Source organism: Oncorhynchus mykiss, chromosome 4 (genome assembly GCF_013265735.2).
Source record: "Oncorhynchus mykiss isolate Arlee chromosome 4, USDA_OmykA_1.1, whole genome shotgun sequence".
NCBI lineage: Eukaryota > Metazoa > Chordata > Actinopteri > Salmoniformes > Salmonidae > Oncorhynchus > Oncorhynchus mykiss.
This window is the reverse complement of record NC_048568.1, coordinates 28,499,491-28,524,119: the sequence shown is the minus strand read 5'-3', so window position 1 is coordinate 28,524,119 and position 24,629 is coordinate 28,499,491. Positions and strand designations below refer to the sequence as shown.

General features: G+C 41.3%; 1 protein-coding gene across 3 annotated transcripts; it reads left to right on the top strand.

Moving 5' to 3' along the window:
* Positions 1-1,506: 1,506 nt before the first annotated feature.
* On the top strand, positions 1,507-23,766 carry LOC110522444 (glycerophosphocholine phosphodiesterase GPCPD1). 3 transcript variants are annotated; one of them, XM_021600836.2, is made up of 22 exons: positions 1,507-1,660; positions 2,090-2,224; positions 2,537-2,629; positions 2,950-3,040; positions 3,145-3,229; positions 5,378-5,453; positions 6,072-6,113; positions 6,917-7,040; positions 7,368-7,608; positions 10,618-10,780; positions 11,799-11,931; positions 12,384-12,438; positions 12,530-12,622; positions 12,704-12,781; positions 12,971-13,010; positions 17,227-17,282; positions 17,421-17,486; positions 17,716-17,852; positions 18,059-18,194; positions 18,275-18,435; positions 19,704-19,768; positions 21,123-21,309. In XM_021600836.2, the coding sequence occupies exons 3-22, from the start codon at positions 2,581-2,583 to the stop codon at positions 21,164-21,166; spliced, it is 1,935 nt and encodes a 644-aa protein (XP_021456511.2). In that variant the 5' UTR covers positions 1,507-1,660; positions 2,090-2,224; positions 2,537-2,580; the 3' UTR covers positions 21,167-21,309. The 3 variants fall into 3 exon arrangements, with proteins under 3 accessions (XP_021456511.2, XP_021456510.2, XP_036831946.1); XM_021600835.2 differs by lacking the exon at positions 19,704-19,768 and having other exon boundaries at positions 21,123-23,766; XM_036976051.1 differs by lacking the exon at positions 19,704-19,768 and having other exon boundaries at positions 2,522-2,629; positions 21,123-23,766.
* Positions 23,767-24,629: the final 863 nt, after the last annotated feature.

The following is a 24,629-nucleotide window of genomic DNA, read 5'->3' as shown; positions in this document are numbered from 1 at the left end:
TTAATATTTATTTATAATTTCCTTATCTTGCATTTGAGAGTGATAGCTGAAATCAAATGGGAACTGAAGCAAAGCAAGCATATCAACAGGAGTTGAATTTTGGCTGTGAGTCACGGGGGTTAACGGGTTTATCCTTGGTGGAGATTTAGCCTCGCTGACGCGACCCACGTGATTCACAGCGCAAGGGGAGCTGTGAGGACTTGGAGAGGTGTATGCCGCATTCAAAACAAATGGGAAGTCTGAACTCGGAAATCTCCGACTGGGAAAAGTATTTTGAACGGTCATCCAACTTGGAAAAAATCAAGAAAGATACTCGTTCCCGTCTTGGAATTCCATATATATATATATATATATATATATATACATATATATATATATTTATTGATTAACTCCCGAATTTCGTGATATCCATTTACGATCTTGTCTCAACGAGCATCTTTCTTGAGCTCCGACTTTCCGACCTAAGATCACTGACGTCATGATTTGACATCGTTTTTTCCCTAGTTCCCAGCTGTCTTGACATGACTATCGGCTAAACTTGTAGTGCTTTCACAACAACTGAGAACTCGGAAAAAACGAGGTCAAATCATGACGTCAGTGATCGGATATATTTTCAGACCTTAAGATCACTGACGTCATGATTTGACCTCGTTTTTCCGAGTTCCTAGTTCGAAAGTCGGATATTTCAGGCTATGTGTACACTGCCCACAACATGAGTTTAACTTCCTAACCTCCTGCCAAATGTATGACCATATTAGAGACACATATCTCCCTCAGATTACACAGACCCACAAAGAATTCGAAAAAAAATCTAATTTTGTTAAACTCTCATATCTGTTGGGTGTAATTCCACAGTGTGCAATCACAGCATTAATATTTGTGACCTGTTGCCACAAGAAAAGGGCAACCAGTGAAGAACAAACACCATTGTAAATACAACCTATATTTATATTGAACTATTTGCACATCATTACAACACTGTACAGTATATAGACATAATATGACATTTGTCTCCCAAGTGGCGCAGCAGTAGATGCACTGTAGGATTACCTGTGAATCTTGGGTTCATGAAATGGGGTATCAGCCTACTCTTATTGCAAAACTTTGACTGGGAAATCTGTCCGATTTGACTCTGATATGCTTGTAGAACATGCACTGTACACAATTTTCTGTGCAGTAGGCTATATGTCTCAGTAAATGTGAGGTTCATTCAACTGGAGCACCTCTAGTATCCAAATCCACAATGTTTACACACTCAGGGTTGTCGCTGCCCTTATTGTGGCCCTTAAAAACAATCTGCCAGATTATCTGATATGCGTATTGAACATAGGCCTACATATGACACTGTCAACAATTTTCTGAACATTGTGTTGCATTAAAGTGGGGACTCTTCTACTCAGGAGAAACTCTGGTACTGATTTTTGTTTAGCATTATCAATTCCAATTATGGCATGGTGATTACACTATTTGAATCCGGTTGCATCAGTTTTAATGCGGGACTTTTATTTTGAAGGTTAAACGTTGAGTTCACGATTGTTTCTGATCCTTAATGTTGTTCATTTCACACCGGTGAAAACAAGACTAGTCGGCATCACAGACGTTGTTAATAACTATGCCAAATACACCACATCGAACAAGATCTGGCCGCTGATGGAGAAATGTAAATGGATACCATCTGTGCTTTATGCGACGATATTGTTTAGTTACAATGGTTACGTTTTGTAGCGAGAGAAAGTAAAAACGCTTTTGTGGCTACGTTAGCTAGCCAACGTTAGTTTACTGGTTGTGTCTGCCCGCATTGGCGTAAAGGGCGCAGCTAGCTTGCAAGCTAGCGTACTTACTGTAAACCGCTGGTTATCCGGTTAGCATGGCTAACGCGTCAGTTTAGTTGACAAATCCTGAATTCCGGAATTAGGCGGTCTGAATTTAACTACATCATACGCAGTGTGCAAAATACAATAACGTTAGCTACCTCAAACATGATAACGATCTAATACTAGTTTTATATATGTTATCCTGGTAACGATAGTTAGCTTGTTGAAAGTGCCCAAGTGATTGTGTTGATATGGTAATTTTTTTTCTTATACAGCACAACGCAGCTGGACCGAACGGTGTTCATTCCAGTCTGATACTTCAGCATGGAATAGCCAGCACGGCTTCTCTTGAATCAATCCTATAACGTTAATGTTAGCTGTCTACCCCTGGCAAATAACAAAAAAGCAAGGTATGTAGATATTCATGTTGTCTTAAAGAGAGTTAGTTCCTAGCAAAGAGCTGATTTTCAACATAACAATTATAATTGTTCTCCAATTGTAAAATGTGTTCCCTGAATACCTAACTAGTAAGAATTTAACTCCATTGTTTGACAATGTTATGTCATCTAAAGAAGAGATGACAATTAACTTATATTTTTAGTCATATATATATATATATATGGCTAGCTAGTACCCAGCACAGCTTTGTTGGACGTTTGTTGATCCACTAAATCTATGCCTAAATCCATGCCTGTTTTACCATTAAGTTCCTGGTTTTCCAGCTTGATTTCACCTCCAATTGACCTTGTTTGTGCCTGTGTCAACTATGGAGACAACTCAAGTGACTTTGGCAGTTAGGGGAGACACATCCCCAGGTAAGACCAACCCCTACTGCAGGGCAACAGACTAATCTGAAACAAGAAGACTATTCAATTCAAGACAACTTTAAACAGAAAAACTATCCAGACAGTCAATCAGGAATGTCATCTTTTAGCTAATCTCAGTTAACCTATATCTAAAATCGTGCGTAATATGGACAGATACTCGATTACAAGCCTGTCCATGAGAGTTTGGCTAAAAAGTCATTGATCTTTTGAACCTAATAAGGGGTGGGGGGGTGTTTGTGAAAATGTGTGCAAGGTGAGTGTGTGTGTGTGGCACATTAATGGAACGTAATAAAATGGTGTATGACTAGGTGAGGTGATAGCCGTGGTTGGTAGCTGTGAAGCTTTAGGAGCCTGGTGCTATCAGAGAGCTGTGACCCTACAACCTGCTGAACACGATGGGTACATATCACCTTTCTCTTGGAATATGGTCTGAATGATTTCTGTGTTGATGTTTGTAGCTACAGGGTGTTTAAGTGATTACACATATTATGTTCCTTCCCCAGCACATTGTGGAAGAGGATCATCAGTGTGCCCAGAGGTGCTGTGTCAACCTATCGCTATTTCAAAGGCCACTTCCTGGAGTCAAAGGTGAGTTCATTTTATGTGCAGTCAGCATGATGTAATATTAAACAAAATACATTGTAGTTGGTCTTTTAAAAATGATTGTACCATAATCCAGTTACGTAAGTAGTTGCTTTAGTGGTGATCTCATGTTGGCTGTTGAGTGACAGTTGACAAAGGATTGACAGTATTGTCTTAACAGCAGGTTAGAGCCAGACTAGGAGTTGTTGTGTTGTGCTCTTAATCCTTCCTTTTGATGATGGTGATGAATAGCCTGCATACAGCGTGATCAACATTTTTATATCCTCACTTCAGTTCTGGAGGCTGCTGATATTTTCACAGCTAATCTCTTTTAGGAAATTGAATGGCATTTAAATGTAATGTACTTCATACTAAACTGTTTAGAGGATGTTTTAATTCACACACAGTTCGTCTTCTATGGAGCCACTGTAATCCAAGTGTGACCGAGTTAGTCATATGAGTAAGTCTGTTTTGAGTGAACACTAGAAAGCATTAGATTAGCTACGCTATAGCAGATCTAAGATCATTAATGGGTTATTTAGCTCACTTTCCCCACATCTGTGTTGATCCCCTCTAGCTGTCCTCTGTGCAGTTGCTACATAACTCTTAGAGAGGAGAGCATGCCTGGAGCTCTGCCAGCTGGCCATAGCTGAGCTCTGATCTGTGCACGTGATGTGAGCCTCTTCCATGTTATTTAATGCTACGCTAGACTTGGAAGTTGGAACATACACACACACAAGCACAGTATGTTCTTTACCATTCCAATTATTAATGTCAGTTCTCAGTAATGTTCTCTATATGGCCAGCTTGGAGGCTCAAATTACACCCTTTTTTAAGCTCTTCCTCTTTCAGAGAGGGACAGCTAGAGAGAGCGTGTCTGGCTGTTGTGTCCTACAGACAGTAGCATATGAAGTAACACTATCACACCCGTGATGCGATGTGGAAACGAGGAAAAACAACTCATTTGAACTGTGCTGTCCCTTCCTGGTCTGAACTACTGTCAGTGGACTAGCAGCATTACTAACTTGTCAGAGAGCATAATTTGTTGACTCTTGGGGTGTTGCTCAGCACACACATTCAGATAGGCCAGCTGTAATGACAACACATTTCACTATGTCACAATGGCCAGAAACCTAAAACCAGGACCACATTCAATTCTTTTTGTGATTTAACCTGTTTTTAATACCAATTATAAAACAAGTTGTTTGGATCCTGGATGCTGATTGGTTGATAGCAGGGAGTTATTCACCACAGTCCCTGGGTAATGCCTGTTATAGTTTCATTAGAATGATCCACTGCCCCACATCACAGCCAGGCAATTTATAAACTTAATCTTCGATGTAAAAAAGTGACTAGACATTATTTCCCCAAGCCACTAGGCTAGCATTTGGTTTGTCTAAACCTTTCTGCCTGCTTCTGATCTGTGCAACAACTTTGCAGGTTTTTACACTGCGCCGTAGAGAGAATGAATGTGATGAGACTGACAGCTTCTCTGAGCCAGCCAAATTCATTTTGGAACATTATAACGGATATATCAAAATAAATGTCAAAGGGAAAACAAATGAAAATGCACATAGTTTGTCATTTCAGCTGCTTGGTGTGATTGTGTGTTAGCTTTAGTTGGCTAGGAGAAGTAACTAGCCTGCATGGCAACCTTTTTTGCTTAAAAAGTTTGGAATGGACGACCAGCTCGTTTGGCTATATTTGGACTATATTGTCTGGTGGAAGGATGAAATAAAACAAATGTACTCATTAAAATAAGAAAAATCGTGAATGTCTACCTCCTATGGGCTGTTTCCCAGCCCTACGTTCCATGTTGGGCCTTCGAACAACCCTTAGTCAGGAGTTATTCACACAATCATCTCCAGGTTTTCATGCCTTATTGCTTAAATATTGTAGCAGACCAATTTTGTTGGACCGGAGAAAAAATGATAATTCTAAAATGTTTTAAAGTAAGTATTCAAAATCTTTCAGAGGAGATAGCAAAATATGTTAGTGTAGTAGAAGAGATGATGCCAAAGTTATGCCTCCTGTCAACTAATAGAACCCCTTTGCAGATATCAACCAATGGTTGCTGACTGGCTTGCTGATTGGTAACCAAAGTGACCGTTGACGATATCTGTCTTAATGCTGTACTAAACATTGGCATTGCAGAGTGCAGGTGGTCCCTGTCAGGTGATAGTCACTAAGTGGGAGACCCACCAGCAGCCACGCCTGATGAGCCCCACAGGTATATAAACCAGAACGATGCCCGGCTTGGTTTGGGAAATGTTTCTATGCTTAGCTGAGGCAAGGGGATTCAGCAGCCATTAGATTGCTGAACAATTTAATCAAATGGCCACCCGGACTATTTACACTGCCCCCCACCCCCACCCCACTACTCACTGTTTATTATCTATGCACACTTTAACCCAACCTACATGTATAAATTAATTTGACTATCCTGTACCCCAGCGCATTGACTGGGTACTGGTACCCCCTGTATATAACCTTGTTATTGGTATTTTATTGTTACTTTTGATTTTATTTTCTTGTTTAGAGTTTATTTAGTAAATATTTTCTTAACTATAATTAAGCATTTCACTGTATTTGTGTTTGGCACGTGACAAAACATTTGATTTGAGGCCACTCAAACACCATTGTTTCAGAACTAAGACAAAGCTCGTTCAAAATCAGCTTGATGGGAACAAATCTAATATACTGTAGTTTCACCCTCAATCCTACAGCCTGTCAAGGTTTAAAACATCAAATCTATATAATTATTATCACTATTTTATGTTGCTTTTAGAAGTATGGAAGTTGATATGTTTTTTTTCTATAGACCTCATGCCTGTTTATTTTCTTGCAGAATCACACCTTGATATTGACAATGGCCAATTTGGATTCCACAGTAAGTCCAACTAAATGTATCACATCTTGGTATAATCAATTTTGGGAAATTATCTTTGACACCCATTCAAATGAGTGGATTTGGCTAGTTCAGCCACACCCTTTACTGACAGGTAAATAAAATCGAGCACACAGCAATCTCCATAGACAAACATTGGCAGTAGAATGGCCGGTACTGAAGAACTGTGACTTTCAACGTTGCACCGTCATAGGATGCCACCTTTCTAACAAGTCAGTTTGTCAAATTCCGGTTACTGGCCCAACACTCTTACCTGATAGGTTGACCTAACCTTAATCCTTACCTTAACCACACTGCTAACCTTATGCCTAACCATTACCTTAAATTAAGACCAAAAATCACATTTCTGTTTTCAAGAATTGTTACTATATAGCCAATTTTGACTTTGGAAATTGCTCAGTTCTGCCTACAAGGCAAGATTCATGAGAATAAACATCAAACTGCTACTAAGTACCTGAGGAATGACTCAAACCTCTGGTTGAACTGAACTCTTCACGGGTTACATGTAAAGCACGTCCCCATTAGAGACTGCTAAGATTTGAGGTTACAGTTATCTGGTAAAACATGTGAATTTGACTGTTTTCAAACCCTACACAATATGTTTAAACAATGGCTTTTATTTCCATAGAAATTTTGTCAAAGTGCTTTGCATTGTTTGCGGATAGCTAACCTCATCCACCACCAAGTACTGTTACTCACCTGGGTGATCCAGCAGGAGCCATTTTGTGCCAGGAGCCATTTTGTGAGAAACTCACCACATGTTTCTCTGCGACTCCTTTCTGCAGATGGCTTAGAGTGTGTGGACTCTGGGTGGCTGACGTGCCAGACAGAGATCCGTTTGCGTCTGCACTACTCAAAGACGTCTCCTGTATCCATCACCAAGAAGAAATATAAGAAGTCTCGCTTCAGGTGAGGCCGAGAGACACGCGGCTCTTATTCAACACTGTTTGCTGACTGAGTGCTTATCTAAGAGACTGTGGCTTGGATCAGAAGGGGCAGAATTTCCTCAAATGCAGATAGAAATTAACCCCCCCAAAATTATGGAATCAAACCAAATATGGCACTAAAATAAATCCTCTTTATTCATGAAATATGCAGACAACTCCTGTAAAGGTAGTGATGAGAACACTAGTCCACCTGTTCAAATTCATGACTTACTAGAGTCAGGCTTGTAAGGTCTCACACCTTTCCCAATTTGACCACTGTTGACCTGTGACCTTTCCCCCCTTACCCCAGGATTAAGCTGACGCTGGAAGGTGTAGAGGAGGAGGAGGATGATGAAGAGCAGGAGCAGAGCGCTGTGGCGTGGCACAAGATGACCACCACGCTGGAGACCAGTATGATCAGTGGAGATGGGTACAAGTCCCGCCACTCCCAGCCTGAGTGTGGTTATGCCCTGGAGGCCTCACAGTGGACAGAGTACATCATCCACTCCATGGACCCTGACAACCTGGAACTCACCTTTGACTTCTTTGAGGTACAGTTCACAGCAGGATGACTATTGTCAACTCTACAGAAACAACTGTTTTTCGTGTTGTAACTATACTCCCAAACCAGTGTTTTAGCAGAAAGTCGGTATCAGACTGTATGTATGTATGTATATTTTAGTGCCATATATCCTATCTATCTATCTATTTATCTATCTATTCTATTCATGGGCTTTATTGGCATGGGAAACATGTGTTAACATTGCCAAAGCAAGTGAGGTAGATAATATATAAAGTGAAATAAACAATACAAATTAACAGTAAACATTACACATACAGAAGTTTCAAAACAATAAAGACATTACAAATGTCATTATATATAATGTATATATATATACAGTGTTTTAACAATGTACAAATGGTTAATGGACACAAGATAAAATAAATAAGCATAAATATGGGTTGTATTTACAATGGTGTTTGTTCTTCACTGGTTGCCCTTTTCTCGTGGCAACAGGTCACAAATCTTGCTGCTGTGATGGCACACTGTGGAATTTCACCCAGTAGATATGGGAGTTTTTCAAAATTGGATTTGTTTTCAAATTCTTTGTGGATCTGTGTAATCTGAGGGAAATATGTCTCTCTAATATGGTCATACATTGGGCAGGAGGTTAGGAAGTGCAGCTCAGTTTCCACCTCATTTTGTGGGCAGTGAGCACATAGCCTGTCTTCTCTTGAGAGCCATGTCTGCCTATGGCGGCCTTTCTCAATAGCAAGGCTGTGCTCACTAAGTCTGTACATAGTCAAAGCTTTCTTTAATTTTGGGTCAGTCACAGTGGTCAGGTATTCTGCCGCTGTGTACTCTCTGTTTAGGGCCAAATAGCATTCTAGTTTGCTCTGTTTTTTTGTTAATTACTTGACACATTGGAAATAATTATCTTTTTGTTTTCTCATGATTTGGTTGGGTCTAATTGTGCTGCTGTCCTGGAGCTCTGTAGGGTGTGTTTGTGTTTGCGAACAGAGCCCCAGGACCAGCTTGCTTAGGGGACTCTTCTCTAGGTTCATCTCTCTGTAGGTGATGGCTTTGTTATGGAAGGTTTGGGAATCGCTTCCTTTTAGGTGGTTATAGAATTTAACAGCTCTTTTCTGGATTTTGATAATTAGTGGGTATCGGCCTAATTCTGCTCTGCATGCATTATTTGGTGTTCCACAGAGGATATTTTTGCAGAATTCTGCGTGCAGAGTCTCAATTTGGTGTCCCATTTTGTGAAGTCTTGGTTGGTGAGCGGACCCCAGACCTCACAACCATAAAAGGCAATGGGCTCTATGACTGATTCAAGTATTTTTAGCCAAATCCTAATTGGTATGTTGAAATTTACAGTGCCTTGCGAAAGTATTCGGCCCCCTTGAACTTTGCGACCTTTTGCCACATTTCAGGCTTCAAACATAAAGATATAAAACTGTATTTGTTTGAAGAATCAACAACAAGTGGGACACAATCATGAAGTGGAACGACATTTGGATATTTCAAACTTTTTTAACAAATCAAAAACTGAAAAATTGGGCGTGCAAAATTATTCAGCCCCCTTAAGTTAATACTTTGTAGCGCCACCTTTTGCTGCGATTACAGCTGTAAGTCGCTTGGGGTATGTCTCTATCAGTTTTGCACATCGAGAGACTGACATTTTTTCACATTCCTCCTTGCAAAACAGCTCGAGCTCAGTGAGGTTGGATGGAGAGCATTTGTGAACAGCAGTTTTCAGTTCTTTCCACATATTCTCGATTGGATTCAGGTCTGGACTTTGACTTGGCCATTCTAACACCTGGATATGTTTTATTTTTGAACCATTCCATTGTAGATTTTGCTTTATGTTTTGGATCATTGTCTTGTTGGAAGACAAATCTCCATCCCAGTCTCAGGTCTTTTGCAGACTCCATCAGGTTTTCTTCCAGAATGGTCCTGTATTTGGTTCCATCCATCTTCCCATCAATTTTAACCATCTTCCCTGTCCCTGCTGAAGAAAAGCAGGCCCAAACCATGATGCTGTCACCACCATGTTTGACAGTGGGGATGGTGTGTTCAGCTGTGTTGCTTTGACGCCAAACATAACGTTTTGCATTGTTGCCAAAAAGTTCAATTTTGGTTTCATCTGACCAGAGCACCTTCTTCCACATGTTTGGTGTGTCTCCCAGGTGGCTTGTGGCAAACTTTAAACGGCACTTTTTATGGATATCTTTAAGAAATGGCTTTCTTCTTGCCACTCTTCCATAAAGGCCAGATTTGTGCAATATACGACTGATTGTTGTCCTATGGACAGAGTTTCCCACCTCAGCTGTAGATCTCTGCAGTTCATCCAGAGTGATCATGAGCCTCTTGGCTGCATCTCTGATCAGTCTTATCCTTGTATGAGCTGAAGGTTTAGAGGGACGGCCAGGTCTTGGTAGATTTGCAGTGGTCTGATACTCCTTCCATTTTAATATTATCGCTTGCACAGTGCTCCTTGGGATGTTTAAAGCTTGGGAAATCTTTTTGTATCCAAATCTGGCTTTAAACTTCTTCACAACAGTATCTCGGACCTGCCTGGTGTGTTCCTTGTTCTTCATGATGCTCGCTGCGCTTTTAACAGACCTCTGAGACTATCACAGTGCAGGTGCATTTATTCAGAGACTTGATTACACACAGGTGGATTGTATTTATCATCATTAGTCATTTAGGTCAACATTGGATCATTCAGAAATCCTCACTGAGCTTCTGGAGAGAGTTTGCTGCACTGAAAGTAAAGGGGCTGAATAATTTTGCACGCCCAATTTTTCAGTTTTTGATTTGTTAAAAAAGTTTGAAATATCCAATAAATGTCGTTCCACTTCATGAGTGTGTCCCACTTGTTGTTGATTCTTCACAAAAAGATACAGTTTTATATCTTTATGTTTGAAGCCTGAAATGTGGCAAAAGGTCGCAAAGTTCAAGGGGGGCGAATACTTTCGCAAGGCACTGTATGTTCCTTTTGATGGCAGAGAATACCCTTCTTGCCTTGTCTCTCTATCTATCTCCTCAACAGGAGGACATGGGTGAGCATGTGGTGCCAGGGGATGCCCACCCGGGGACCGTGGGTACGGCCTGCCTTCTCTCCTCATTCTTTGTGGAGAGTGGCAAGGACACGGGTGTGGTCACTCTGCCCATCATGAAACGCAACTCCAGACAGACCCTGGGCAAAGTCCGAGGTGAGCAACCCCACCCCTCCTGGAACAAGTGGTCTTGTAATATTTTATTTTTTAAAAAGCTACTAAGTTACTTGACACCCATGTAAGTCTTTGTAAATCAGGTAATATCAATGGGATATTTGCAGAAAACTTGATTCGGATGCAGCAGGACTTATTGAATATACTCTCGAGTGGCGCAGAGGTCTAAGACACTGTATCTCAGTGCAAGAGGCATCACTACAGTCACTGGTTCGAATCCAGGCTGTATCACATCCGCCCTTGATTGGGAGTCCCATAGGGCGGTGCACAGTTGGCCCAGCGTCGTCCGGGTTTGGCCGGGTTAGGCCGTCATTATAAATAAGAATTTGTTCTTAACTGGCTTACCTAGTTAAATACAGGTTAAATTTGAAAACTTCTATATTTCCCTAAGAGTGACTATGTTAAATAGATGGTCTAAAACTCGGATTCAGCCTCTATTGACTGACAGGTCTTTCAGAAATGGAATTAGTCAGTTAATTCACCAAAACTGAAATTCTATTTCAATACTAAAAATAAAAAAATATTTCTCAAATTGAAAGGGAGGAGCTTCTTATTTCAAAACTTTTTAAATGGTTTAATTCAAATCCCTTCCTACATTGGATGACTTAAATTTCAATTGACTCCTTCTAATGAAATTGGGGAGAAAAGGGAGGGGGGGGTAAACATTTTTTTCAAATGACCCCAACCCTGTAGAATACTGTAGGTCAGCACATCCAGTTCCTCCTGCAGCCCCTTTCCCTATGTAAACAGTCAACTTTCCGCTTAGCATGTAACTGTCAAACAGGGTGTGAAATAGGTCAAAACAGGAACTAGAATGTAGATGCAGGATTAGATGACTTGGGGCCAGAGGGTTAGCAAAAATTTTTCCCTGGTAAAAAATACAAGTCAGATTAAAGTTAATTTAATGAGTACAATTCACATTTAAAAAAAAATATATATATATATATATATATATATATATATATATAATAATGTAAAGTCATGTATTTTTCTGTTCCAGTGGACTACCTGGTGATCCGTCCTATCGAGGGACTGCAGTGTGACATGAGCTCGTCCTTCACCAAGTACTGGAGGAAGAGGAGTGCCCCCCTGGACGTGGGCCACAGAGGGGCCGGCAGCACACACGCAGCCAAGTGAGAGAAACACACAACACAATTATTAGGGGTTGATGTACCTAATGATTGTCTATGTGTGTTGAAGCAGGACTCTACTCAATAACAACACAACGTCCCTTTTGTACTCCGTTTATTGAATGTTTGAATGCATTTGTCCTGTTCTGTCCGGCTTCAAAGTTTCAGTGCAACTTTAGGACATGCTCAGTCAGACTGAGACATCAACAGGAAGTGGAGGTCAACGAACAACAACAAAGACATTGTTCTTTCTGGTTTCTTGTCATGTCACTGTACTGGGAAAACCTTGCCTCTGAATCTCAGCCAGAAGTTGTCAGAGTGCAAGTCATTAACTAGTAGTCTGACCGTACACAATTGGTTTGGTATCTGTGTTATACTGTAAATTGTGATTTGGGTGCCTTTGTCATTGGTTATCTTTGGTTTTGCACTAAAAATGTCTGATTTTGATTTTTCAGACATACCAAAGTTAGGGAGAACACAATTGCCTCGTTTAAAAGTGCTGCCAATCATGTGAGTATTCCTACAAAACGTAAAACACTTAAATGTATCTGATCTGGTTTTACATCAGAGTTGACTGCATGTGTGTCGTATGTTTCTGAAGGGGGCTGCCTATGTAGAGTTTGACGTCCATCTCTCCAAGGACTGCATCCCCATCGTGTACCACGATCTCACCTGCTGCATCTCCACTAAGAAGGTAAACAACAACATAAATGTGGTCGGGTGCACACTGTACAGCATCCTTACTTTTTATTTGATGTTCCTCTCCTCCTGTCAGAAAGGAGACAAACTCTCTCTGGACCTGTTTGAAGTTCCTGTCAAAGACCTCACATACGACCAGCTTCAGCAGCTCAAGGTAGAAGAGCTTTTAACTACAGCTAGCCTCTGGCTTCTCCTTTACTAGTTAATACACTCAGACGCCAGTCCTTGAAAAGGGTTAATATGAAGTATTTTTTTTGTCATGTAGACTATGGTTTATCCCACACTATTTAGGAGTAGGCCTATATGATGTGAAAGATGACTTGGTTTTGTGTTTGATGAACAGTTGGGCCATGCTTCTGCCTTGAAGGTGAACGACCACAAAGGTATAGTGTATTTTCTTATATTTCGCTGGCTGTAATACCCACCACAAAATCCTACACACAATGCCCCATGATGACAAAGTGAAAACAGGTTTTTAGAATTTTTTACAAATATATAAAAGAATACAAAACATTTACCTTGTTCACATAAGTATTCAGACCCTTTGCTATGAGACTCGAAATTGATCTCAGGTGCATCCTTTTCCCATTGATCATCCTTGATGTTTCTACAACTTGATTGGAGTCCACCTGTGGTAAATTCAATTGATTGAACATGATTTGGAAGTCAAATGCCTGACTGTATAATGTCCCACAGTTAACAGTGCATGTCAGAACAAAAACCAAGTCATGAGGTCGAATTAATTGTCCCTGGAGCGCCAAGACAGGATTGTGTCGAGGCACAGATCTGGAGATGGGTACCAAAAAATGTCTGCAGCATTAAAGGTCACCAAGAACACAGTGGCCTCCATCATTCTTTAATATAAGAAGTTTAGAACCACCAAGACTTCCTAGAGCTGGCTGCCTGGCCAAACTGAACAATCGGGGGAGAAGGGCATTGGTCAGGAAGGTGACCAAGAACCCGATGGTTACTCTGACAGAGCTCCAGAGTTCCTTTATGGAGATGGTTGTCCTTCTGGAAGGTTCTCCCATCTCTGCAGCACTCCACTAATCAGGCCTTAATGGTAGAGTGGCCAGACGGAAGCCACTCCTCAGTAAAAGTCACCTGACAGCCCGCTTGGAGTTTGCCAAAAGGCATCTAAAGGACTCTGACCATGAGAAACAAGATTCTCTGGTCTGATGAAATCAAATCAAATGTATTTATATAGACCTTCGTACATCAGCTGATATCTCAAAGTGCTGTACAGAAACCCAGCCTAAAACCCCAAACAGCAAGCAATGCAGGTGTAGGAGCACGGTGGCTAGGAAAAACTCCATAGAAAGGCCAAAAGCTAGGAAGAAACCTAGAGGAACCAGGCTATTTGGGGTGGCCAGTCCTCTTCTGGCTGTGCCGGGTGGAGATTATAACAGAACATGTCCAAGATGTTCAAATGTTCATAAATGACCAGCATGGTCAAATAATAATAATCACAGGCAGAACAGTTGAAACTGGAGCAGCAGCACGGACAGGTGGACTGGGGACAGCAAGGAGTCATCATGTCAGGTAGTCCTGAGGCATGGTCCTAGGTCTCAGGTCCTCCGAGAGAGAGAAAGAGAGAATTAGAGAGAGCATACTTAAATTCACACTGGACACCGGATAGGACAGGAGAAGTACTCCAGGTATAACAAACTGACCCTAGCCCCCCGACACAAACTACTGCAGCATAAATACTTGAGGCTGAGACAGGAGGGGTCAGGAGACACTGTGGCCCCATCCGATGGCAACCCCGGACAGGGCCAAACAGGAAGGATATAACCCCACCCACTTTGCCAAAGCACAGCCCCCACACCACTAGAGGGATATCTTCAACCACCAATTTACCATCCTGAGACAAGGCCGAGAATAGCCCACAAAGATCTCCGCCACGGCACAACCCAAGGGGGGGTGCCAACCCAGACAGGAAGATCACATCAGTGACTCAAACCACTCAAGTGACGCACCCCTCCTAGGGACAGGATGAAAGAGCACCAGTAAGCCAGTGACTCAGCCCCTGTAATAGGGTTAGAGGCAGAGAATCCCAGTGGAAAGAGGGGAACCGGCCAGGCAGAGACAGCAAGGGCGGTTCGTTGCTCCAGAGCCTTTCCGTTCACCTTCACACTCCTGGGCCAGACTACACTCAATCATATGACCCACTGAAGAGATGAGTCTTCAGTAAAGACTTAAAGGTTGAGACCGAGTTTGCGTCTCTCACATGGGTAGGCAGACCATTCCATAAAAATGGAGCTCTATAGGAGAAAGCCCTGCCTCCAGCTGTTTGCTTAGAAATTCGAGGGACAATTAGGAGGCCTGCGTCTTGTGACCGTAGCGTACGTGTAGGTATGTATGGCAGGACCAAATCAGAGAGATAGGTAGGAGCAAGCCCATGTAATGCTTTGTAGGTTCGCAGTAAAACCTTTAAATCAGCCCTTGCCTTGACAGGAAGCCAGTGTAGGGAGGCTAGCACTGGAGAAATATGATACATTTTTTGGTTCTAGTCAGGATTCTAGCAGCCGTATTTAGCACTAACTGAAGTTTATTTAGTGCTTTATCCGGGTAGCCGGAAAGTAGAGCATTGCAGTAGTCTAACCTAGAAGTGACAAAAGCTTGGATTAATTTTTCTGCATCATTTTTGGACAGAAAGTTTCTGATTTTTGCAATGTTACGTAGATGGAAAAAAGCTGTCCTTGAAACAGTCTTGATATGTTCTTCAAAAGAGAGATCAGGGTCCAGAGTAACGCCGAGGTCCTTCACAGTTTTATTTGAGACGACTGTACAACCATTAAGATTGATTGTCAGATTCAACAGAAGATCTCTTTGTTTCTTGGGACCTAGAACAAGCATCTCTGTTTTGTCCAAGTATAAAAGTAGAACGTTTGCAGCCATCCACTTACTTATGTCTAAAACACATGCTTCCAGCGAGGGCAATTTTGGGGCTTCACCATGTTTCATTGAAATGTACAGCTGTGTGTCATCCGCATAGCAGTGAAAGTTAACATTATGCTTTCGAATGACATCCCCAAGAGTGGTCCTAAAACGGAACCTTGAGGAACACCGAAATCTACAGTTGATTTGTCAGAGGACAAACCATTCACAGAGACAAACTGATATCTTTCCGACAGATAAGATCTAAACCAGGCCAGAACTTGTCCGTGTAGACCAATTTGGGTTTCCAATCTCTCCAAAAGAATGTAGTGATCGATGGTATCAAAAGCAGCACTAAGGTCTAGGAGCACGAGGACAGATGCAGAGCCTCGGTCTGATGCCATTAAAAGGTAATTTACCACCTTCACAAGTGCAGTCTCAGTGCAATGATGGGGTCTAAAACCAGACTGAAGCATTTCGTATACATTGTTTGTCTTCAGGAAGGCAGTGAGTTGCTGCGCAACAGCCTTATTTTTTTTTTAATTGAGAGGAATGGAAGATTCGATATAGGCCGATAGTTTTTTATATTTTCTGGGTCAAGGTTTGGCTTTTTCAAGAGAGGCTTTATTACTGCCACTTTTAGTAAGTTTGGTACACATCCGGTAGATAGAGAGCCGTTTTATTATGTTCAACATAGGAGGGCCAAGCACAGGAAGCAGCTCTTTCAGTAGTTTAGATGGAATAGGGTCCAGTATGCAGCTTGAAGGTTTAGAGGCCATGATTATTTTCATCATTGTGTCAAGAGATATAGTACTAAAACACTTGAGCGTCTCTCTTGATCCTAGGTCCTGGCAGAGTTGTGCAGACTCAGGACAACTGAGCTTTGAAGGAATACGCAGATTTAAAGAGGAGTCCGTAATTTGCTTTCTAATAATCATGATCTTTTCCTCGAAGAAGTTCATGAATTTATTACTGCTGAAGTGAAAGCCATCCTCTCTTGGGGAATGCTGCTTTTTAGTTAGCTTTGCGACAGTATCAAAAATGAATTTTGGATTGTTCTTATTTTCCTCAATTAAGTTGGAAAAATAGGATGATCGAGCCAAGATTGAACTCTTGCCTGAATGCCAAGCGTCACGTCTGGAGGAAACCTGGCACCAACCCTACGGTAAAGCATGGTGGTGGCAGCATCATACTGTGGGGATGTTTTTCAGCGGCAGGGACTGGGAGACTAGTCAGGATCGAGGCAAAGATGAACGGAGCAAAGTACAGAGATATCTTTGATGAAAACCTGCTCCAGAGCACTCAGGACCTCAGACTGGGGTGCCAAGCTTTTAGTGTCATACCCAAGAAGACTTGAGGCTGTAATCGCTGCCAGAGGTGCTCAACAAAGTACTGAGTAAAGGGTCTGAATACTTATGCACCCTATGTGATATTTCAGTTTATTTTTTAATACATTTGCTAATATGTTTTAAAGAAACTGTTTTGGGGCATTGTGTGTAGATTGATGAGGAAAAATAAACAATTGAATCAATTTTAGGATAAGGCTGTAACATAACAAAATGTGGAAAAGGTCAAGGGGTCTGAATACCTTCCAAATGCACTGCATGTCCGCTGCTTGCATCATTGTTTTAAAGCAGTTGAACATGAACCATCAGTGCAGCTGAACTGTGTATCGGCCTGTGTGTGAAGTGCATGGTTTACTCCCACTTTCTTTCTTAGATGATGATGAAGAGGAAGAGGTTGACGAGCATCAGCCCTTCCCTTCCTTTTCCCAGGTAGATAACCTCCTAGTTGGCGTCACTGCTGTCGAGGTTACCATATGATGGGGTTATTTGGTGATCTTTGTGAACTAGCCTATCCCAACCTTGAGGTTCTGTGTCCTATTATATCTGATTCCCTATGTCATGTTCCAGATATTCCAAGCAGTGCCTGAAAATGTGGGCTTCAACATCGAGCTGAAGTGGGTTTGTCAGATGAAGGTAGGTACAGCCAGTCAGTTATACTGGAGATGGGACGTCACGAGGTGGCCATGCTAGAAAGTTACCTAAGTGGCTGAACCGATGAGCACGTACATGACCCATCTGTTTTTTGGGGTTAGGGGTTGCAGTTCAAGTCAATTAGGAACACTTTGTACTTTTAACTATCCTATCATGGTCCTATAGTAACAACCCTTATCACATTGGATGGTTGTGATATTGTTTACAACAGGATGGTTCGTGGGAAGGAAACCTGTCCTCGTACTTCAACATGAACCTGTTCCTGGACATCATACTGACCTGTGTGCTGCAGAGAGCTGGCAAGAGACGCATCGTCTTCTCCTGCTTCGACCCTGACGTCTGCACTATGTAAGAACCGCTTACCCACCAGTTATCCAACAGTCAGTCTGAAGACCGTGTTAACCTGCCGAGCTGAAGCCTTGTTTACATAGTAGTAATATGTATGTTTATGACTGCCTATGACAAATGTGTTATGTAGCTGTTATGAAGGCTTTATGAATGCATACGTAAGGGGGGGTGGTAAAGTTAACCATAAATGCTGTATTCTCCCCAAGGGTTCGTCAGAAGCAGAACAAGTACCCCATCCTGTTCCTGACCCAGGGCATCTCTGAGATCTACCCGGAGCTCATGGACATCCGCTGTCGCACCACACAGATCGCCATGAGCTTCGCACAGAGCGAAAACCTCCTGGTGAGTGGTGGAACTGGGATGGATGGATGTATGTGTCTGTGCTAATGTAGGGGATCAGTCAACTCTGATTGTGTCTGTAGGGTATTAGTGCCCACACTGAGGAGCTCCTTCAGAATCTGGAGCACATCCGAGAGGCCCAGTCTAAAGGCCTGGTAGTGTTCTGCTGGGGAGACCTCAACAACGACCACGACAACAGGACCAAGCTACGGGAACAGGGAATTGACGGACTCATCTACGACAGGTAAACATTCGTCTGATGATGGTCTATGACTGGTAAATCCGTTTGGCTCATATAGGGGCAGGTTACCAGACACAGATTAAAGCTTGTGCTAGCCTAAAAAGCACTTGTGCTAGCCTAAAAAGCACTTGTGCTAGCCTAAAAAGCACTTGTGCTAGCCTAAAAAGCACTTGTGCTAGCCTAAAAAGCACTTGTGCTAGCCTAAAAAGCACTTGTGCTAGACTAGAAAGCTTGCTGTTTTACTCCAAGACTAGGCTTAATGGAGAGGACACCCCCTATGTTGCCCAATGTGCTGTTTTTAGTTCCTGAGAGGCCTAGCCAAAGGTTAGCTATAATCAAATATTTTGTTAGGACTTAAGAGTTTGTCCCTCAGGCAGGTACACCCTGATCTCATGTAGTTATGTAAACCAGTGTCTAAGTATTTATCCTGATCACACTATCAACAGCTATTGACTGTTGCTCAATGCTCTTGATTGGACTTCTCAACATTGCTCTAGAGTTTATTAGTTACATGCACAGGGTCGCAGATGTAATTGCAGGGTACAGTGAAATTCTTAAGCTTCGAGCTCCAACAGTGCAGGTCAAGAGAAGTGAATGGGACAATAATAATATATACATTTTTACAACTAACAACAATGAAAATTGTCCATTATGGGTCAGTAATTGTAGTGTAAACACAATCAGCGTATCAGTTAAGGACATCATAATATAAGGTTACATATTATTACAACCTAAAAACACAGAGTAGGCAAATATTGAATCACTTGTCGTTCAGCCACCGTAGCTAGACGAATGAAACTAATAGTCGTTATGTAATTAGAAAATTCAAGTAGATATAGCTGGGTCGGAGAGAGGCTTCCTTCAAAGAACAGACACGTCATGTGACCTGACATCAGCGAGAACTGGTTTTATAATACTGCCTCAGCAGTATAGACCTATTTTCCGTAAATTGCACCTTTGAACTGTGGCCTACATGTTTGGCCGTGATGGGGTTTACTGATTAAACCATTCAGTGGGATTCCTGGGAGTCAAAAATAGATTGCCAGAATTTCTTCCAGCTGTATCTTATCACTGGAATACACCAGATACATTTTCTCCAGTCCCCTGCTTATTGTCATGACAACTGGGAGTTGGTAGAAGTTGCCCCTAACAGCAGATGCAGGGTCAGATATTCTTTCAACCCTTATTGGGAGTAATATAATCTGACCCTAGATCTGTGGTTAAAATGTCAATTTCTACCTGGAGCTGATAACTGTGCCTCTTTCTTTCAGAATATGTGAAAGCTGGTGGCCAAATCATGTCATTGACTCTCACCCTACTGGTTCTTCTGATGCCAGTAATGTTTCTCTGGTTCCTGGTTGTGCTTATTTACTCACCCCTGATTTTGGATCTTTTGTTTCCTCGTGACTACTGCCTGAATGAAAGCCCCTTGGTCTGGTCAATAACTGTAACAGACCAGCAGGGTTCCATGACAATGATGCAAGACAATTGACTTCTCATTTGGCTAAACTGTGTGGAGAACTAGGCTATGTTCCCCTTTTCCTGCGATAGTCTCCCTAGAGTTTGCACTTCCTATGAAAAAGTGTGTTGGTAGCAACATTTTACCCGACTTTATATTAAAATGTTAATATTGATTGTTTAAAGCAACGATTGATTGGTCAACTGCCCTGTCTATCATTTTTGAGATGAGACGTCCCCAGTGGATAAAGGTTGCTCCTTATCATGCTTTTATCAGTTTGTTTATGTTCAGCTTTATTACTCCCACTTCCAGCTCTTCTTCAGCACTGACCAGACAGAGGCCTATGTAGATGCATGGCATATAAAGCACCCAGTTAGAGCGACTGGCTGTTTTGTTGGAATGTCAGGAAGTCAGGCAGCATGGCTGATTCACGAGCAAGTGGCTGCAAGAACCTGTTTACATGGCTGAATTCTGTTGTTGGTCCATGGGTGTGTGCACTGTTCTTTTGAATGCCCGTTGGAAACATTATGTTCACTGTGCATTCTGCTTTTCACCTGCAAGTATTTAACCTTTCAGATTTGCATGCTCTTTATTTAGGGCCAAGGAAGTATCATGAGTTCAGGGTCACTAATACGCCTTTCAGCTAGTTGTAGAATGGATGTTCCCAAACTGGTGACATCGTCCTGTGTGCACAATGTTCTCATGACTGAGAACAGCTTGAGTTCAGCTCGCTGTACTTTTTGGCTTTGCAGAGTATTGTGTATTTCAGTCTGTTACAACTTCTCAGGGATTTCATAGCTTGACAGGTGAACAATGATTTGTTTATGAATTATTTATAATGATTAAGAATCGGCATAGATGCATGAAAAATATGGGTGTTAGCGTAGTGGTCTTTTCCATTAGTGCATGTAATGTAGAGCGGTTGGGGAAAAGCCTATTGTTGTCATGAATGATACTGCTAGAAGCTAATCCCTTCTCTTTTGCTTTATGCTACAACATTGTACAGTAGCTGATCATGTAATGTGAGTTTGTTTTTATTGCTAAGGCTTATGTTGACATGCTATCGATCATGTTGATTAGCCCTTTGTTATGTAGACACTGAGAAACCAGATACCAGACATCCTTACTTTGAACAGCACTTCCGTGTTCCCTTGTGTACCTGAGTTAGTTCTTCTGTCTTTGGCTCATGAACAGACGTTTGTTTTTCTCCTTTCCCCATCTTTCTCTCCAGGATCTGTGACGACCAGGTCGAGCAGCCTAACATCTTCAAAGTAGAGGAGCAACACACTCTGCAGGAAACGCTCAAGAGCTTTGTGTGTTCCTGCTACACCATCCCCTGCCAGGCGGCTCCTGTCTGCCCCTCCTCCACCTCCAAGGAGCACAACGGCAGTGCAGAGTCTGACTCGGGCCTCAGCTCCTCCTGAACAACTCACTGCCCCCTAAGTTTGTCACTAGATAGGACAGAAGCATAAATGCATATAGACAGAATTGATGAGTAAGTGTACACTACTTGTTTTTAATTAAGTGTCAGAGTGTTACATAGGAGCTACACTAGGGAAGAGGGAAAATGATTATTATTTTTCAACCCGTTGTACTGGAAGTGTAACTTTTTGCCTGCATGAGCAGAGCGCAAGCCACTTTATCCTAATGTTCACAGGTGTGAGCTGCTTGTCAATTTTTTAACTTTGAGCAGTGCAAGCCTCTCGCAAAGCTACCGCGCTTACGCCTGGTTTCATTGAAGTGAATTGGAGCGAATCACACTCTAAAAAAGTTGCGCGTCCGGTGTAGCTCCTATGCTATGGGTGTGATGGTAATCACAATGGTGGTTTACAAAACACTTCTATCCTGTCTAGCACTTCTATCCTGTCTGACCAGAAAGTGACAACCCTTACTGAACTGACCTCCACTCGGTCCACGGAAGCCATACACAAGCTGTGTCCAGATCAGTTGTCTCTTAGCTGTTTGTTTTAACTGGAAAAAGGATGGTGTTTTGCCAGAAAAGGCTTCTGGCATTTGTTATTTGGATTTTAGTTCTACACAATTGAATGACTGTGGGATCTGCACCTCAGTCACAATAATAATGGAATTCCCTGTACATTCACAGGTCTTCACTTACAAATTAATGCCTACTCAAGGAATTTATTTTCAAGTGCATCTTTTATTGAGAAAATTTGCTAAATACAAATCAAACTAAAGTGCTGAAATGAACTGTATATTAGCTTTTCCAGATATAAAGTTTCTTATTGGAGTATCATAGGTCTAATTTAAGCATATGCTGTAGTTTGAAGTCTTTAGGCGGATAATGATTTCCATCTGCGTTATGATTTTCCTCATGATATAGCCAACATTTTACAATAGCAGTGTTATTTTTGTCACTCATATAATTTTGACGGAGTATTGCAGTAGAACAAGATCATTTGGGACAGTGACCAAAACTTTCTCAGGTGGTTTTAAATTTAAATGTCCATTTGAACTTAAACTCATGCAATCTGATTTGTATTAGGAGTGCCCTGAGCTGTGCCATTAATGAAGTGTCATTACCTGATGCCCAGATTATGAAGTGTTGCTGGGGGTGCCTAAATCTGAACAGATTAATAATATCACTTTAATGACCTGTTGAATGACCAGTAGAAAAACTGTTTGTTTTTGCTCTCAACACCACCTTGAATCTGTGTGAGCTCAAAAGTCACCATTAGGGAAAGGTATACACTCCTACGTATTTATTTGTACAGTGAAACTAAAATGTTTTGTTTTGTACTCAAGCATTTTGGATTTCAGATAAAATGTTTGAGGCGACCGTTACACATCTGTAACTTTCTCACTCGTCATTATTCACCATTCATTTGTGATTATCCACAAAGTGTGGTAGCATCCACATTTAATATAGAAGTGTTCAGAAACCTGTTCTATTCTTATTAACAATACATTTAAAAAAAGTAGAGGCAGTGAATTCATTTCTAAATGGTAAAACATATGTATTTGTCGCCTCATTTTAAAACATTTGATCCCAAATACTGGAGTACAGAGACAAATTCAAAGTTTTGGCTTCATGTCCAAATAGGTAGCCCTTTGTTATGGCTAGGTCTAGTCCACACACCTTCATCCCTATCTCCTTTGATGAGAAGGGTTTTCTTAGTAGCTGTGTTTGCTCAACACATAATATATGCCATTTAGCAGATTTTTTTTTGTTCTTCCCCCAAAGCGACTTAGTCATGCATGCATACATTTATGTGAGTGGTCCCGGGAATCAAACCCACTATCCCGACGTTGCAAGCGCCATGCTCTACCAACTGAACTACAGAGGACCACATCAGAAAGCCTTAATGGGGGAGTTGTATGATTTCACTCGTCTGACTGCCACTTGTTTCAGTCTCTTCATACCTCTGATCATTTAATGCAATAGAAGACCAATATTTGTCTTGCCTCCACTGAACAAGTGTTTTTTTCTCTTGCACAGTTTTCTTGCTACATTGCAACTCACATTTTTCCTACCGTCTGTGTTTTGTTCTACAATCTTTTATTTAAAATGCACATGGAAGACATGTAACTGTCTATTTTTCCTAAACGGTGTAAACATTTCACTTGAACACAGAGAACCAAGCACAGCTTGCATTGTTGTAGAAATGTATAGTCTGTCTGCTCGTTTGTCTGTTTTTAAGTTCTGAAAGTATCTTAATGTTTGACACTTCTACTGTATGTATGGCCCACTGTTAGTCATAATGCATGCCTCTCAGACAGAGTGCTATGGTGGACTGGGTGACACGAGTTGATTGTATCAACTGTCTCTCGTTCATGTCACACCCCTGTTACTCTGTCTGGACAATACAATGCTAGCTAAATGAAATGAAAAATTAATAAAATTATTTAGAAATGTATTTTCTAAGACTTTCTTTTACACGCAAAAATGTACATACCGGTCGGGACTAGTATTTTAAGAGTGTACCGCACAGTATGAGTGATTTGTTTATTAGAGAAATAATGTTGATCTGGTTCTGAATTTACAACCACCGGAGGAGTCCTTTGGTTTGCCTTCAACATGGCAAACATGGCAAACCAACATTATCTTGGGTGTACTTAACTCCTTCTGCCTTGGCAAGGTGCCATGTTTTTGTTTGTCTTCTGCAGTGCTGTTTCCAGCACCTGTACTAGTTTAGTGGACAGTGTAACGTTAGGAGTTATGTCACCACACAGGCACAGCTGGAACTATTATCTGTCAACTTTATGCTGACATGCAGAGGCTGCTTTTACACAGTTGACTTCTGATATTTTTCTCACTAATTAGTCTTTTGACCAATCAGATCAGCTCTGAAAAATATCTGATGTGAAAAGATCTGTGATTGTTCAAAATACACATTTTGTGGAAAAAATATCAGAATTGGGTTGCCTGTTTTAAACAAATGGTGTATAAACCCTGGAATGCTGAGACGACCTACGTATTAGGTGGATTCAACGCCTATCAAACTTATTGGCTCTCCCCAGTAGGAGCAGTCCTCCATGGGAATTATTGGAATTGTACAGTATTTCAATTGAATGTTAAGGACAAAATTAAATATATTTAACTATTTTTGTAGTGGGGACAGTAACATGAGTAATCTAAAAAATACTTAAGGAAAATGTTTTTATTTGTATGTCGAACACACATAATATAATAAAGTATGCATTAAGTTGTCTGTAATAGAATACACATGTCAAAAACAAATGTAGACATTAATAAATGCATTTATATAGCTTCCAAAAC